Source organism: Chlamydomonas reinhardtii, chromosome 4, assembly GCF_000002595.2.
Source record: "Chlamydomonas reinhardtii strain CC-503 cw92 mt+ chromosome 4, whole genome shotgun sequence".
Classification (NCBI taxonomy): domain Eukaryota; kingdom Viridiplantae; phylum Chlorophyta; class Chlorophyceae; order Chlamydomonadales; family Chlamydomonadaceae; genus Chlamydomonas; species Chlamydomonas reinhardtii.
In genome coordinates this window covers 1,080,303-1,090,977 of record NC_057007.1, presented here as the reverse complement: position 1 = coordinate 1,090,977, position 10,675 = coordinate 1,080,303, and the positions used below count along the sequence as shown (strand labels likewise).

Below are 10,675 nucleotides of genomic sequence, written 5' to 3'. Positions count from 1 at the left end.
AGGCCAATTGATCGCAAATAGGAGTCGGCCCAAAACCAGCCGGAGCGAGAAGCGACTTCGCGAGTCGGCGACTGCGGCGGTGGTGCAGGGCCTGGCCGCTGCAGCGGCGGCGCAGGGCCTGGGCCTAGCCGTGGCGGCGTGCATGTGCGTAGCAGAGGGGGCAGGCAAGGCCAAGCGGAGGAGGAGAGCGCGGCGCCGCCCGACAAGCGGCGCCGGTGCGCATATTGAGACCTGCCGGTGTCTGGTTTGCGGTCTTTGCTGGCGAGCATAGCATGGCACGGTGTGTAGTAGGCCGCAGCATCGAAGAGTGTTGTGGCTAGAGGGTTTCCTGCTGTTTGGTTTGTTGCCGTCTGTGCTTGTGCTTGGCAGCGGGACGTCGTCCAGCCCAGCCATCCCAATACAGCAGCCGCTTTCTGTCAGCCAGCCATGGGCGCGGCCGTCCACAGCGTTTACCGTCGGTTACGAGGTAACATGTGAATTCGCAACTTGCGCTACTGACTGCCTACTCTCGTGCCGCCTGCAAGCCCACTCCGCCGTCCGCTCTGGTCTACGTACGCATTCGTTTCCACCACACTCGTCATTATTAGGAAGGCAACAGCAACGATGTGATGGCGAGGGAGTATGGCTGATGGGATGCGGATGGATGTGTGTTGCAACTGGCTGTGCTTGGCCCCTGGACCGATGCCTGGCGGTGCCTGCTCAAACTACCCTCCAGTCGGCGTCACCCCACAGCTATTGACGAGTGTTGCGGTACTAATGCGTACGTAGACCAGAGCGGAAGGCGGAGTGGGCTTGCAGGCGGCAGCTACTTCCGCAACCGCACCCGGCACCCGTGCTCCCGGAGAGGTGCTTCCGTATCAGGGAGCACCCCTGTACCGTGTTCTAGCCGCCACATGATGATGAACAAAGCTCAGGGTTTCGTGCTAGGTTACCCGCCGCATGCAACCATGCTGCGCATTGAGCCCAAGCAGGGAACCCAAGCTTGAGCCCAAGGTTGGCCATGGCGTCCGCAAAGTAAACATCCGGCCCGATACTGGGGGGCCCGCACTGTCACCTACCGAGTCGGCCTTCAGTATATGTATGCGACAACACAAGAAGGGACAGTCTGACCAAGGAAGGGTGCCCAGCACCCTGGCCCTCAGCTCGTGCCTCAGCTCAGTATATGCTCCTCTCCGGGCGGCCAGGCAGTGCCACTGGTGCTCAATTTGAGAGTTGCTTTGAGCGTTGCCTGTGGATCAGGGCTCGACAAAGGCTGGGCTACGGCACCTGGACAACTGAAGCGCGTCTTGGCACAGCATGGCGTGGCACAGGCCAACGCGACGTTCGAGTGCAAGTTCCCACCAAGAGCCCTCGCATTAGCCATCTTCAAACAACCGCATGAATATCAACCTGCATTAGCTCCGCGTTTGCAAGAATTACTTCACCCACCACTGAGCGTCCGTCACCCACCACTGCCACAGTCACTAGCGGACCGCCATGCGATCCATGGGGCGTGCCCCTAAGGAAGTCAAGTGACAGGGAACGCAACCTGACGCAACGTACGGTGTTATAGTGCTGGGCATGAGAGCAGGCGTGTGCAAGTAGTGACCCTTCGTCAGGGCGTGGCGTAGCGTGGCGTAGAGCTGAGGTGAAAGGAGGCTGGTATAGGAATGGCGACTGAAGTCTGAGCATGATGATATGGAGTGCCAGAGTCGTAACATACGTTGGATCAAAGGTATTGGGGATGCTGGCATGCGCACAACGTTGGGGGGGGGGGGGTCGGGGCTGTGCGTCGGACGGTTGGACGTCGCATGGTCATGAAGTTGCGGCAAAGCCCTAAACGTTTTGCAAATGTAATGATAACAGAATCTCAGCATCGCTGCTATACGTACTTCATATACCGCATGCACCTCAGTCTGCAGGTATTGAACAAAACGGCAGCATGGCGGAACTCGTGCGGGACGAAGCGGGGCTGGCAAGAACTTCGTTGCGGCAAAACCGTCTTCCTAATCCAAGCTGGCTTGATAAATAGATACCAATTCCTAAGATGTACAGCTCTAACTTATTGGGGCTGACAGCGCGGCTGTATTAAGGGCAAATGCTCGCGCTCGTAGCCCACGCGTCTGCGAGGCTTCTGACAGGTACATATGTGCCCACATTAGAGCCATTTATACGTTAACCAATCTAATTTGACCAGCGGTATTTGACCAGCAGTATTTGACCAGCGGTATTGTCTGCTCTAAGATCGGCATCTAACACGTCTTTCTTGCAGCTGAGGACGAATTCATGGCATATGTTTGAGTTTGTTCAACCTGTTGCTATCACAGTTACCTTCGCTGTCGCGGTTCCCTGACTCGAGTCGGATGACGGATCTACGTCGCCGGGGCCACTTCCTTCTTGTGTACAGTGACTTTGTATAACTGATGGCTTGAATACTGGCTGCGTGTAGTCGGCGGGGGCCGGAAACGTGTGTGGATCAACTTGGCGTCGACCCCCCCTTTCTGAAACGTATGGGTGCGCCGCGCCCCCTGCGGGGGCCGGGGCACGCCAACCCACCACTGCCACAGTCACCCACCACTCTCGCAAGTCGCCCACCACTCTCGCAAGTCGCAGCCGCAAATGCCCGAACCCAGGGCAAGTCATCACCTTACATTTCCCTCGCAGACTAACATGTAGCCCAGACTACAATATGCACAAGCGATGTTTGGAAGTTGCAAAGTGAGACGCAGGCCGAAGTTTCCGCGAGCGCACATGCGCATGCTACGGTCACATGCGCCACATGAGTCGGGATAACCGATGCGCATATGTCCTCTCGTGCGCACATAACAGGTTTTCGTGACGTCACACGGCCTGCTGTGAGCGTTGTGCGGTGCGCAACGGGTTGGCAAGCGCTTACAGTCTTCGGTGCTCCACCTCGCTAGCGGCTTCCTGGTTTAACCTGACTGCGCGAGCACTATCTACTCGGCTGTAGGTCTTGGTAGACAGAATGAACGAGGCGCTGGACTTTGGGATCGGCGACTCGCAGTATGTCTTCACGGATTTAGAGCTCAACGAGCTGCTGGGCGTGATAGAGCGCAAAGCAGCCGGCGAGGCCGAGCCTGACGCTCTCGATTTCCTGCGCGCCACTGACGGCAATGGACTTGCTCTTCAGGTGCGAGCGTTGTCGGGTCCTGTTCCGGAAGAAGCAAACCGACGAAATTGCACCCCTGCCCCGTGCACCTGTACGCCCCACCTTTATCGCAGTTCCAACCGCGTTCTCAAAAGGACAACGGCAGTGGGTGCAGCCTCGAGCAGAGCGCGGTTGCAGCAGCGGTCAAGCTGGAGGATAGCGCGCTGTCATCGGCACTGGCGTCACCGGTAGACACACCCGCACTCACCGGCGTCGCCGACCCAGCGTCCCTCTACGGTAGCGGTGCAGAGATATCGATCATGCCCATGCCTCACGCCGCCGCTGCTTCCGCTCCGACGTCACTTCACGCCTACACCCTGCCGGGCACCGCGGGGCACGCGGCGCTTGTTGGCAGCTCGCCGGCGCTAGTGAGCACCCTTGTCGCCGCCGCCACTGCCGCACAGCAGGCGCAACACAATGCGCAACTGGCGGCAGCCGCGGCCGGCTGCCTGCACGTGCACGCCCCACTCCAGCTGGCGCGCTTCGCATCGGTTCCGGCACCGCCGGGCAAAGGTGAGTTGGTGCGGTTGGTTACGACCTGAAAACGCACGCGGGCCAGTGTAATCGTGACCCAGCCCCGCAGCACCCGTTCTCAGCCCGATGCGTCTACCCCAACGGTGTGCTGGTAGCTGCCTCGATTGCTTAGCGTTTTCACCGGCTTCGGAATGGCCACGACGTTGCCCCTTCCGCTCATCACATCGTAATCGTGTTGCTCCTGCCCGTTCATGGACGCAACTAATTGCGTTTGGCCCCGCCGCAACTCGCAGCCATGTCCATGTCCATGTCCATGGCTGAGCCCAAGGGCCAGATCAGCCACTCCACGGTGGAGAAGCAGCGCCGCGACCGCATCAACTCACTGATTGACGAGGTGAGCATGAGCACCGCTGCCGCTGCCGACGTGCCTAGGCCGGGGTCCAGGACCCCAAGCGAGGGCCGTGCCTCCAACACAGCACTCTATCCCATATGGTCACATTGGACTGAAGGTGCAGCAGGGATACACGGGTCTGGTGCTCCTTGAAACCCACACTTGGCATCCCTGGCTTCCTCCTCCATCGAATTCCTTCATTCGCAGTTGCTTGCCTTATCTTTCCATGCACGCGCCGCGCCAATACACGCTCACTGACCGAATAGTACTTCCCATGCTCTGTGCTTCCCATATGCAGCTGCGCGAGCTTGTGCCGCCGCAGCAGCGTGGTGGAGCCAACGGTGCCGCCGCCGCCGCCGCCAACGACGCGGGAGGCCTGGAAGCTCGGCGGCCCAAGCACGTTGTACTGGCAGACACCATCCAACTGCTCAAGCACCTGCAGCTCAAGGTGGGGGCGCGAGATATAACCTGTTTGGTGAAGTAGTCTCGTTGGCTCTGCAGTGGCGGGCTGTCTAACGTAATGTCCACTGTACCCTACCGCACACAGTAACCATGTACCCGCGTTGCGCAATGCTAGCACGGCTTGTGGAAGTGCCTACGGTATCTTATGCATTTCTGCTTACCTGTGCGGCCCCGCTTTACATGTCTTGTCTTGCAGCTATCAATGGGCGCGCTGGAAGTGGGCGGCGCCACCAATGGCTGCTACGTCAACGGGAATGGCGGCTACTGCAATGGAGGCGGCGGCGGCGGCAGCGGCGGCGCCGTCGGGCGGCTGGGCAGTGGCTTCAACGGGGAGGAGGACACGGCCAACTCGGAGGGCAAGGCCAGCAAGGGATCCTCCAGGTTTGTGCGGGGTGTATGAGAGCGAGCTCGGGGCCGACATGCGGTGTAAAGAATACTTTGCCAAATAGGTAGCGCAGGGCAAGGCTTTGGGGGAGACCACCAGTGCGTTCGTTGCACCTGCGCGCGTGTGTCCTTGCTGTGCGCCTTGCACTAACTGTGAGTCACGTGTGTCACCTGCGTGCAGTCACGAGGAGATGGAGGTCGGCGGCGCTCCTCAGATGCCACACGTGAGTCCCGCCGAGGCTTGCCGTCATTAGCGCATCTCGTGCATTCGTGCGCGTCCACGACCGCGCCCGCTGTCACCGTGTTGTATTATATAGTGCTGGTGTTGCATGCCCTACCGATACTCTTAACTCGCAAGATTCCTGTACCGCCTGCTGATTGCTGCTGTTCCACCCCCTTGCCGCTGCTGCGCTCCCTTCAACAGATCCCCTGCCAGATGACGCAGATGTCGGGCGTGACGGTGGAGCGCGGCCCCGACTGCTACTACGTGCAGGTCAAGTGCCGCGACCGCAAGGGGCTGCTGTCCGACATCATCAACGCCCTGAGACAGCTGCCACTGGAGGTGAGGCCGCTGGCGGCGGGATGCCGGACACCCAGGCTTGGAGGGGAGTGTTGGGCACGCTGCGATGTGGTGTGCCCATCGTGCGGGTGGCATGCGATGCCATATTACCTCATGGCACGGCAGTGTCAGTCCTCCAGCCAGCCGCTCAGTAGCTCTCTCCGCTGTGGCAGCAGCACTGTGGTTACGTGTTTTGTCGGCGTGGTTGTGGTTGTGCGTCGTTGCCCCGTCCTGCCGCTCCGGTCCACGCGCTCCCACCGCTCACTTCGCTTCATCCCAACCCCCTGCCGACCCCAACCCCCCAACCGCCACCAGATCCGCACCGCCGCCGTGACCACCACCAACGGCACGGTGCGTGACGTGTTTGAGGTGAAGTTGGACGACCCCGGGCTCAGCCCCGAGGACGTCCAGAACCTGGTGCACGACGCCCTGTTCCAGAGCCACCTGTTGGCGGCGCAGAGCGAGAGCCTGGCCGCAGCCGGCAAGCGGCCTCGCGCCTAGCCGCCGCAAGGTGCGGAAAGGTGGCCGGAGCATGTTGCAAAACGGAATGCTAGCGCTGCCAAAGTACAGCTCGTTACTGATCGACAAGCTTGATAGCGCTGAGCGCGGTCGCCGGCGGATGCAGTAGCAAGGCGTACTGCTGGGCGTCGTTGTCGCGTCGTGGACCCCGTTTCGAGGCCTGCTGGCGGGAGAGGGCAATGCCAGCAGCTGATCTGAACGGCTTGCGCGGCGGTCCAAGAGCATTTGCAGGGGCGTGAGCGAGCGGACTTCCGAAGAATAGAGGGGGGAGCTGTTTAGGGGTCAGGGCCTTCGTGCATTGCTGGGCAAGTTGCGGAGGGAGTACAGAGGAGCAGAGCGGAGCTGACAGCAAGGGTCTGCATTTCCTTAGGTCCTGGCTTTTTGCAAAGCTGTGAGTGTGCGGCTCAATTGCCTGCTGTTGTCGATGGTTGGTAGCACTGCTGAGGCTGAGCCGGGGTGGGCCGGGCGGGGTTCACGCGTACGGCATAGCTCGAGAGCGCAAACAACATCCGTCGGCTCTCTTCAGGGTGTTCAAAACCGGAGCTTACAACGAAGTACCATAATGGCTTTGGTGCGGCTTGATTTGCCATCATGGTAGGTAGCTCAAAATGCCATGGCTTGCACGCCTCTTGGCTTCGCAACAAAGTACGTAAACAATTTTGAGAGGACTCTCCGGTAGTTAGATGGATGCGCTCGTAGGGTACCTCACAAAGTCAGATACACGGCCTTCTGGACGTTGGGCTGTGGGAGCCTCCCACAAACGTTTTGCTATGATGAGGTCAGGCAACCGATCTAATCGCTGTGCACAATCCCAGCTGCCAGGCAAGCCTAGTGGCTTTGTTGCGCGGCAGTTTATGTCTGCAGGCAAGGGCGTGGCGTTTTGGTTATGAGGGGCGGCGCGGACGTTGATCGAACTTGCATTGCCCACACGATGGCGGGGGGAAGTGGGGCTACATGACCACACGGAGCGAGCTTTGGACAACATCATCGCTTACTGGACAGAGGCGCGCGGACATATTACGCATAGCTTGGCCGCAAGGGCAGGTTGCTTCAATGCAGGTTTTGAAGGTGGTGGGAGTCCGCACATAATTCGCGTTACTCCTATGCATCTGTCTGTAGTGTGGCCTCACCATGTGTCTGTAGTGTGGCCTCACCACAATTGTGCCCTGCTGTGTGCTGGTAAGTGCATGCTGCGCGTGCCCGCTGCGCGTTCGCTCTAGGTCTTGATTTCTGTGCTCTCTGGCGGTTGTGTGCATGAAACAATTTAACTGTTAGCAACTCATACACGAGCGTGCCGTTCACAGTCGTTTCGTAATGTTCATGTTGTGTGTGGTGGCTGAACACACGGACAGCCAGTGGAGGCTGTCTGTTTATTGATCCTGTTGCCGCAGCAGCGCCGCGCAGCGGCGCGCGCCCGCGAGGCAGCAGCGGCGCGCACCCAGGCATAATGAACGGGGTGCGCTGCGGTCTTGGCGTGTTTACTCTCAATTGAGTTTGAAAGTTTGTCGATAGGTGTTGTCGACTCGCAGTGGGCAAGGAGCAGATTGGAGGCGTAGAGTCTAGGCCACATGAGCTAAGCGCGCCTGCGGTTGAGCAGGTGCAGAACTGGTTACGCAAACATAATACTCTTCCTTAATAGCGGATATACGCGAACAGTTGCCGGCTTACCGGATGCAGCGGCCAAGCAATCAGGGGGGGCGTTCAGTACGCTGGTGTGGGGCCAACGACATGGCGGCGCACAATGCGCCTGCTCATTTCCTTGGGTCTTGGCTGAAAGCCGGCTTTCAGCAAAGCTGCGAGTGTGCGGCTCATCAATTGCCTGCTGTTGTGGATGGTTGCGTATGGTTGGTAGCACTGCTGAGGCCGAGCCGGGGTGGGCCACGCGTGTGGGCGTGTGCGCCGTCTCCGGAAGCATTGCCACAAATGCTGCGAAGTCGAGAAGAGAACGGGCACAATTGGGAGGCAGCAGATCGCTGGTATTGTGCCCGAAGGATCTGCGCTTAGGTTGTGAAACCTGTGTTTCCATGCATTGCGTCGTGTTACACGTTATAGATGGCGGCCGCCGCCGGAGACGTAGGTGATGGGTACCTGCGAGCAAGGAACTGCAGTCTTCATGTGGGGTTGGGAGGGCAAGCCCGTACCGCCGGAAAGACGGAAACCTTGGTTGATGACTGCTGATGACGACATAGCTGGGGAGGGACACATACGAGGGCTAGAATTGGGCGCATGACTGCCACACACGCCATCAAACGAAGCGCACTGTCACGCCTATGTCTGTGTTTGCGGCTCAGAATGATTTGGGCATGGGAATTGTGCGGGAGGTTGGCGAGATGGAATGCAGGGCCTGTTGTATCAGGGCTTGAAGCGCGGGCAGCGTATGCATGCAGATGCGTGACGCAGGGGGCGCAGCCAATGATTCCGGCTTCGCACCCATTGATAGCGCAGTGCATCTCGCATTTGCTGTTCAGTGCACGTCAAGCGCAGCTTCTTACTAATATAGTAGCACGGTAAGGGATGATTTGACGGGATGTGGCCACGGATGCGTGAGGTGTTGACTGGTGCAAGCTTCAGGGATTCATAAGCGGAGGCTGTCGGTTACGGCTATGATGGCAATCCGTGGAGGGTTCAGTGCGTGGATGTCTGTGAAGGTGCAAGTGATATTTGTATTTATTTGGACGGGTAGTATCTCCTCCCGACAAGGAGTTTGGTCAGGTATGGGCGTGGTCATACGTGCGCCTTACTAGCTAGCTATGAAGTCCGAACTGAGGGGGCGTAAAGCAGTATGTTAAATATTACCCCTTGTAACACACGCGTGACCCATTGTGCAGCAGCTGGTACGGTAGCTGACCGGCCGACCTGGGACTGTGACCCACCAGGGGCCATGGTCAGCAGGGGAGGAAGGTCAGGAATCCCCGCCGAGGCCCTTCCCGCGCCCACGCGCATGTGGCACAGCACAGAAACTTCCGGTGCCCCGTCATCTTGGCAAGATAGCGGCAAGATGTCTTATGGTTCAGGCGGGACAATCCAAAGTGTGCACGCACGCCAGAGACCATCTGATGCTGCCAGGGGCCCCCCAGGGTTGCTGCACATTCTCCCGCTGTCAAAGTCCGTGTGACTCTGCGCACAGTTAGTCCCAGCCAAGCCGATCACCCGTGCGGGGTGAGACTGCCGGGAGCTGGGACTCGCGCCACTCAGACACCACATCAACGCTTCCTTACAGTAAGGTGTGTATATGATGCGCATTCTTACACATTGAAGATTTGATTGTTACATCCTTGGTTGCCATTAGCTTGGAGCTGCATGAAAGCTAAGAATTTGCGGACGCAATTTTGGGCGGCCTTGCGCGTCCAGGATACAATACATTATCAAATATATATCCCCAGCTTTAAGCAACTGTCAACAACGTTCCTTTACTAGCCAGCCCGCAATTTCCTCGCTGTTACAATCATACCAAAGCCACCACAACCAGCGCCTTCCCACTACAAACCTGCAGATGGACCTCAAGCAGCAGGTGAATGCACAGCTGGGAGCTTGAGCTCTGGTTCGCCAAGACAGAGTTCATCTGGCCTTCCAGCCGAATTGCTGACGCCCCTCAACGTCAACCCTGCAGGTTAAGAACTACACTATGACCATCCGGAATACGCGCCCACCAACGATGATTAAGGAGCAAGACAAAAGCGAGTTTTCGCACTTTCGAGCTCTCCAGGTAGGTGCTGTTATGCAGGGGTCCTGACGATTATGTGTACCTTGAATGGCAGCTTTAGTGGGCTTTGCCAGACTAAGAAGTCCACCGGGATGAAGAACAGAGTCCCTCAAACCTCGACTCCCTGTCTGCAGGTTCTTGCGAACGGCGATGAAGTTCCGTATGAGGCTACGCTACGAAACGTGATTCACGATGGCGCCCGGCAACCCAAGCTGCCTCCGCGCCAGACCCAGAAGCATCCGGTGAGCAACCGTGGCTGGGTTAGGGCTTCCGGCTGCACGGACCAAAGGGGGGGACATGGGCACGTGGGCGCCCGCACCCGCCACACCCCCCAGCCCTGGCATGTCATGTGTATGGGAAATCTTACGGAGACAGGAATTACGCTGCCGTGGATTTTGTAACTGTATCCTGCCATTGTGATACACCCGGTATTCCCCGTGGGTTTCATCCGAAACTGGGCCGCATGCCCAGCCTTGAGCTTCAAGTCCCAGCGACACCCGCCCAAGCTGTGCCTAAATTTTTCCTGGCCTGCCTGCCCATGCCTCTCACATCTACCCCTCTCCCGTTCTTCAGGGCTACATCCGCAACGAGAGCGGCGGCTTCTTCACCTCCTAGTTGTGGCGAAAGCTGGTGTGGAGGCATAGCACAGAGCAGGGCATACAGATATGGCAATCGGAAGGGAGCAAATGATTGATTTTTGGACGTAGGTAGACAGGAAGAGGAGACAGGAAAGGAGAGGAAGGAGGACGGGAGACTGAAATGAAGTACTAAGTTACATTGACAATGAAGGGGTCTGGCCCACGGGTCTGGCCCAAAGGCGGCACAACGGAAGGAAGGGCATATAGAGAGGATGTGTGTGCTGAAAACGTGCACGCTTGGATGGTGTGTGTGTGTGTGTGTGTGTGTGTGTGTGTGTGTGTGTGTGTGTGTGTGTGTGTGTGTGTGTGTGTGTGTGTGTGTGTGTGTGTGTGTGTGTGTGTGTGTGTGTGTGTGTGTGTGTGTGTGTGTGTGTGTGTGTGTGTGTCTTTCCAGCAC

At 58.3% G+C, this 10,675-nt stretch overlaps 3 protein-coding genes across 3 annotated transcripts in view; all 3 read left to right on the top strand.

Moving 5' to 3' along the window:
• CHLRE_04g216203v5 (uncharacterized protein) overlaps positions 1–1,848 on the top strand; it is a 3,906-nt gene extending 2,058 nt beyond the window's left edge. The window contains exons 5-6 of the mRNA XM_043061700.1: positions 22–645; positions 1,185–1,848. The gene's annotated coding sequence lies outside the window, so the exon portion shown is untranslated. The remainder of the gene's footprint in view (positions 1–21; positions 646–1,184) is intronic.
• Positions 1,849–1,902: 54 nt separating this feature from the next.
• Positions 1,903–8,754, top strand: CHLRE_04g216200v5 (uncharacterized protein). The gene is made up of 9 exons (XM_043061699.1): positions 1,903–2,446; positions 2,951–3,130; positions 3,223–3,661; positions 3,916–4,016; positions 4,312–4,461; positions 4,672–4,856; positions 5,041–5,083; positions 5,284–5,421; positions 5,734–8,754. The coding sequence occupies exons 2-9, from the start codon at positions 2,966–2,968 to the stop codon at positions 5,917–5,919; spliced, it is 1,407 nt and encodes a 468-aa protein (XP_042925085.1). The 5' UTR covers positions 1,903–2,446; positions 2,951–2,965; the 3' UTR covers positions 5,920–8,754.
• A 418-nt stretch (positions 8,755–9,172) lies between these two features.
• CHLRE_04g216250v5 (uncharacterized protein) overlaps positions 9,173–10,675 on the top strand; it is a 2,397-nt gene continuing 894 nt past the window's right edge. The window contains exons 1-4 of the mRNA XM_001698633.2: positions 9,173–9,448; positions 9,548–9,643; positions 9,775–9,882; positions 10,214–10,675. The exon at positions 10,214–10,675 is cut by the window's right edge and continues 894 nt beyond it. Of these exons, the coding sequence (XP_001698685.2) occupies positions 9,431–9,448; positions 9,548–9,643; positions 9,775–9,882; positions 10,214–10,255 (264 nt within the window). The 5' untranslated portion in view covers positions 9,173–9,430 and the 3' untranslated portion in view covers positions 10,256–10,675. The remainder of the gene's footprint in view (positions 9,449–9,547; positions 9,644–9,774; positions 9,883–10,213) is intronic.

Excerpts from the sequence above, each read along its gene's own strand:
- CHLRE_04g216200v5 (XM_043061699.1), top strand. The coding sequence starts at position 2,966 with ATGAACGAGGCGCTGGACTTTGGGATCGGCGACTCGCAGTATGTCTTC. Across the intron at positions 4,857-5,040 it reads GCCAGCAAGGGATCCTCCAG|TCACGAGGAGATGGAGGTCG; the intron begins GTTTGTGCGGGG and ends ACCTGCGTGCAG. Across the intron at positions 5,084-5,283 it reads GCGCTCCTCAGATGCCACAC|ATCCCCTGCCAGATGACGCA; the intron begins GTGAGTCCCGCC and ends TCCCTTCAACAG.